The sequence below is a fragment of the Coregonus lavaretus genome, assembly GCF_964263955.1.
Source record: "Coregonus lavaretus genome assembly, chromosome: 4".
In the NCBI taxonomy this organism is placed as follows: domain Eukaryota; kingdom Metazoa; phylum Chordata; class Actinopteri; order Salmoniformes; family Salmonidae; genus Coregonus; species Coregonus lavaretus.
In genome coordinates, this window is record NC_139991.1 from 35,261,973 (window position 1) to 35,267,972 (window position 6,000).

Below are 6,000 nucleotides of genomic sequence, written 5' to 3' on the forward strand. Positions count from 1 at the left end.
CACACAAGTGGGATATGGCAGGCTTTTAGTTTTATAGGAGGCGCAGGACTTTCTGTAACAGCAGCACACTAGCCTCCATTCAAGAGAAGGGCTTTGAGATGAGTGGAGCAGGGACACAGACTCATTCCCCTGTATCATTAGGCTACTCAGAACCCACCGACTATAGTATAGATTGGAGGAGGTGAAAAGATATTCAGGCACCAATGGTAAACACAATGGAAGTTTGTTTCAATAAAGATTTATTTTTGAGTTGCAAGGTGGCAACAGCATTTATTTTTATCTAGTCTAGATTTTAAGGAAGTAGGCTACTAGATTGGAGAAACCACTGGCTTGATATCTAAGCCCAACTAGCTACATTCTTTCAGAAGCAAATAATGGGCTACTTGTAGGGTTGGGACGAGATTCACTGATGTGCATCGGTCTCTGGTTCAAATGTTAATAAGGTGCGAGTGTGTCGGTTCGCGGGAGCCCAAACCGATCCAAATGAAGCATGCATCGGTAAGAAAACCAATTTAAAACGTTAGCCGGTTCACTAAAGTTTACTCATTTTTTTCTGCATTATTCAGAAAATACCACTAATCTGTTGACTGAATTGATGCGTCCTCTCCTTCAACCTATCAAACTTTTATGCATGCAAGTCAGATAAAAAAAATTGCGAACAGTGCGGGAGAGGCAGCTGCTCGCGCCAATGAGGTAGACCTGCCCTATCCCCGTTCTAATATTTGTAGGCTACATCTGTGCTGCACCTTTAGCATTCAGATGTTTGTAAAATGGCTTTCGCAATATTAAATCATAGGCTTTATTAATTGAGGAACAACCAATGTTGTGTTTTACCAGCGGAGCTGTGTAGGCTACTGGAGTGGACACAACTCACATCTTGCTGATTGCACATCTTACTCCTGATTGGGGCTTTCCGATTGCCAGGTTAAATTTAGGGGGGGGAAATTGTAGTTCTGTGTTAAACAGTCGGTGCATTTGGTCATTTTTACATGAACAAGGTAAAGTTGAAATTTCAGAAAAAGCAGCTCTCCTCTGTAAAGAAAGTTCCAGTTTGCTTTTGAGACGGGGGGGGGGGGGGGGGGGTCCTAAACGGTCTTATATATTAATTGGCTATGTATGTCATAGCTAAAATTGGCGTATTACTAGCACAAAATATTTTAATCTGCTACATGACAAGTTAATCAGTGGGTGATGAGGATTTCAGATTTTTATTAAATGGGGGGCCAAAAACAAACAGCCCACGCCCCCCCCCCCCCCCTAATCTGATAGTGGTAGCGGCTCAGCTCACACACAGACAGGGCCACTCAGCTCAGACAGATTCAGCTCAGCTCCTGACTAATCAAATCGCACCGAATCATCCTTTCAAAATAAAAGTATCGTTCCTGCATCGTGTCAGAGCCCATGTATCTAGATGCGTATTGAATCGTGATTGTAAAGAGAGATGCACATCCCTAGACGATACCAGTATCGCCATACTTGTTAGTATCGTGGCAAGGTAACAAAACATGAAGCAGATTTAACTTCTTTAGGAAACCATCCCTAATGTTGGAAACAAACATGTCATCCAGAGTCACTTTTATTTATTTCCCAAACTATATCACACAATATTGTACATACAGCAGGATTTTTTTAAAGGACCAAAGAGCTGTCTGCTTCCTGTTTTCGTTTTTGCCATGGAAAAACATTGTGATACTGATATGTCATAGCCCAAGCTAGTAGGCTAGTTCTCCTGGCCTACACACCTTTAGGTTTAGCTTCATGAGCAGACATCAGCTGGCTACAATATTTATTCCAGTAGACAGATCCAATGCCATAACAAAGCAAGTAGACCAATTTAACTTTCATGAACCCAAACACGGGTGTGCTTTGTGAATATTATGTGAACTCCTGTTTTGAGGTCAGTGTTGTGACACCGAGTGACTCAGAGCATCGCTTGTTATTAATCTCAATCCTAATATTCAAAGTTACTGATTATCTTCAAAGATTGCTAGAAACGTACAATGAATGGGCAATTAACTTGCATTCCTTCCTTTCCCTGAGTTTGGGGCAATGGGCTTTATTGCGAAACAAACAGGTTGGGGAAATGTTTACATTTGAGACCTCTGTAAAAAGCCAATCAGCTGTTCATGCGCAAGAGGCGTAGCTAGCTAGTCGCCATATTCAATCTTCCTGGTTAGCAAGTTTTTTTTTAAATATATATAGTCAACAAGGATTGATTTAATGTAACTACACTGGTTATTCTGTAAAACGTTGAACTACGGTTAACGTTACCTAGCTATTAGCTAGTATCAGGTTAATCCACAACAGCTAGCTAACGTAGTTAGCTATAACAACATACGAACTGCTAGATACAGTAAGAGTTAGATAGGCATCCATCCATCTCTAACATATTATTTCCATCTGACACTGACTATCTATCTAGCTAGCCAGCCAGTTGAGTTGCTAATGAATTGCCTAACTAGCAGCTAAATTAATGTCAAACAGATAGCTAATTCAAACTCGCAGGACCACACGTTAATTACATAACGTAGCTAGCTAACGTGAATGGGCAGTTATTGTAGTTAACAGTAGCTATCCAAACTATTGTTGTTAGTTAGTAAACTAACGTACTGTTATTTGAAATACGATGGTATGTTTTGAAGTTAACGTTAGCCGATAAGATTGTGAGCTAACTAGCTACCTAGTTATCTAAGCATACACGGAATATCGTCGATCAGCTGGTTAGAAATGGCACAAGCTTGCTAACTAAATCACACAACACAGCTGTGGTGAGCAGTAATTCCAGCTGATTCCACCTAACTGTATGGTAACTGCGTTACCATAGTTTTATTACGTTTAACTGGTAAATAACTTTGACAAACTCCGTTTAATTTTACAAGGCTCTCTAGCTACATCCAAACGTAGTTACCAAAATAACATGCCAAAACTCAACTTTCGGACTAGCGTATTTTCTTAGTTTGCTAGCTATGCTGTGTAAATTGATTGACCTAGCTAGCTCGTAGGCTAGCTAACGTTATCGTTCTCTGCTTACCTTGAGCGAGCTGCCATGGTGCGCCTCAAAAACTAAATTTCAAGTTGCTTGCCATGTGTTTCTGACTATCCGTGATTGGATAACCTCCCCTCTTGATTACATTGTGTACCAGTCAAATGCAATCGAATTCTTTAAATAACTGTCAATAATGTGTTATTTCATAGTTCTCTGCTACTAACAGTAATCGCTGTGAAGCAAGCAAAAATAACAATGTACTTCCGGGTCACGGATTTCTTCTTCTTTTTCTTTGGGTTTTGGTTGGCGGATCGCATCCAACTTTTACGTGCATACACCGCCATCTACTGTAATGGTGTGTGAGACCATTCACAGCCTACCTACATTATATTCTTCGATACAATCATATAAAATTTGGAAAAAGCCCTCTCAAAAAAAATAACACCACCCATTCCACTATTTAACCCTACCTAGTCCTACTCCAGACCAATGGTCTGAGAGGACATATCACTACCACTGCACCCCCTGCAGCTGTTCTGCAGTAAATCTTCGCAATCCCAAGTACTTCTCTGCCGCTGCCACTACAACCTCTATTTTCTGTGACTTCCGATTCATTTCTGCAGTAGAATTAACAACCATGGCTATAAATGCTAAAAAGCCCACCTTACTGAAGCACATATTCTTCCCATCACTCTCTCTTGATCTCTGCCTACTCACAGGAATGCTCTCAGGACCCTTCACCCTGTACCCATCTTCTTCTACCACTCTCTTCACTGCTTCGGCATACAACACTTTCTGTACTACTCTAACCCTGGCAACCTCAATCTGCCTTTCTCTCACCGGACACCTCCGATCTCCAGCCCCATGATTACCCCCACAACTAACACACACAACTTTCTCCACCGATACCACACATTCCTTAATCTCATGCCCTCCTGCATACTTCTCACATCTAGGCATCTCCCTCCTACACACTGCTGCAATATGCCCATAACCTTGACACCTAAAACATTTAATATTTTGGAATATAAACTCTCACGGGATAACTGACACTTCCTACCTTGACCTTATCTGGTACAGACTCCGCATCAAAACTCAGCATGACAGATAATGTCTTATTCATTTCCCCACTGGATCTACATCTCATTAAGCGGCGGACACCGGGAATCTGCTCCTCCTCAACACTTAATGCCACACCCGTTATCACTCCTTTCAGTTCCGGAGAGCAAAGCACAATTCTTGTCCCTAATCTCGTAATCCGGAGCGCCCTCTCCCTCTGAGCGGAGGAAACACACTCCAAGTTACCTTCACCAACTCAACAGTCCCCAACCTCTCCTCCACCCAAGCTGACACCACATATAGATCAACCAAACAGCAAGGATCTATTCTCTCTACAAATCTCACTCCCACTGGGCCAAAATCATCCTTATCATCCTTGGGGCGAGGCCGGAACTCGGCAATCCTCGCCGCAGGTACTTCACCCTCACTCTCAACAAGTTCCATCTCTGAACTACTGGAGCACATATTCCTGTTTTTGCACTTGACGCTCACCTTCTTCACCTCACTACTTCCCTCTACACTCAACTTCTTCTCAGCAGTCATAACTGCACCTGCCATCACATTTAATTCAAGGCAGCTCACTCAACTCAGATCGCTCTCCTTTGTGTCACAGAGGCTCTCCGCTCTGCCAAAGCTGACTCTCTCTCCTCTGTTGTCATTCTCCTAGATCTATCCGACGCATTCGACACCGTGCACCATCAGATCCTTCTCTCCACCCTTTCAGGGTTGGGCGTCTCAGGTTCTGCACACTCCTGGATTGCATCCTACCTGGCAGGTCGCTCCTACCAGGTGGCGTGGAGAGGATCTGTGTATGCACCACTTGTTCTCACTACTGGTGTCCCCCAGGGCTCAGTTCTAGGACCTCTCCTCTTTTCTCTTTATACCAAGTCACTCGGCTCAACTTCAACAAAACAGAACTGCTCTTCCTCCCGGGGAAGGCCTGCCCGCTCCAATACCTCTCCATCACGGTTGACATCTCTACGGTGTCCCCCTCCCAAAGTGCAAAGAACCTTGGTGTGACCCTGGACAACACCCTGTAGTTCTCTGCAAACATCAAACCATTTGTATTATTTTTTACCATCTTCATTGCGGGACATTTATTTGAAGTGAAATCGCAGAGGTCACTGTCTTAGTCGGTCATCACCACAGCCACAAAGTCATAAACCACTCCTATTTCTAAAACAATCTCTTCTTAAAATCTGATTTGAATTCTAACTTTAACCCTAACCTTAGCACAATGCTAACGTTATGCCTAACCATAACCTTCAATTAAGACCAAAAAGCACATTTTTGTTTTCATTAATTTTTACGATATAGACAATCTTGACTTTGTGACTGTGGTAACTAGTGACAACCGCCTTATTCTTGCTCGGTTTCCCTTATTCTTGCTGGCTTCTAAGAGGTTGGGTTGTCACTAGTGGAGTCTGATCCGATAGCTTTTGTATCGAAACATAGAAAAGCAATGAGCAAAAAACAAATAACAACTATTGTTCATATGTACTACTTATATCCAAATTGTTTGTTTAGATGTATGCTATAAAAATTAAAAATCCTCACGTTTTTCAATTGTCAACTTTAAAAACAAAGTTTGCACAGTTCCCCCTGCACATAGGAAATGGTACAGCCACATCAGTCCTATTCTCTTTTATTACCACCTAAAGTTTAAACTATTGCCAGAGATCGCATCAACAGTTTTATTATATATCTGAACAGAACTAGAAATGTAATTAGACAAAATTATATTGAAAGAGTTCCTCTTAATTTCCCCAATAAAGTTATAATGGCTGATATATTTTATGATTAATGTGGGTATTTAAAATATGCCTGGCTATAAGTGAAACTATGTTATTGGTAATGTGAATAATTATTCTGACAATGGCATCTCATAGATCCTGAACATCATTTCAATAGTAGGTCTCTAGAAATTGTTTAGGGACACTCATTGCATTGAATTG

The 6,000-nt window shown here is 41.7% G+C and overlaps 1 protein-coding gene across 2 annotated transcripts in view; it reads right to left on the reverse strand.

Moving 5' to 3' along the window:
- Positions 1-3,231, reverse strand: part of LOC311128359 (AF4/FMR2 family member 1-like) — a 73,937-nt gene extending 70,706 nt beyond the window's left edge. For both annotated transcript variants that reach the window (XM_084160472.1, XM_084160471.1), the window contains exon 1: positions 3,032-3,231. In XM_084160472.1, the coding sequence (XP_084016598.1) occupies positions 3,032-3,048 (17 nt within the window). In that variant the 5' untranslated portion in view covers positions 3,049-3,231. The remainder of the gene's footprint in view (positions 1-3,031) is intronic.
- Between the last annotated feature and the right edge of the window lie 2,769 nt (positions 3,232-6,000).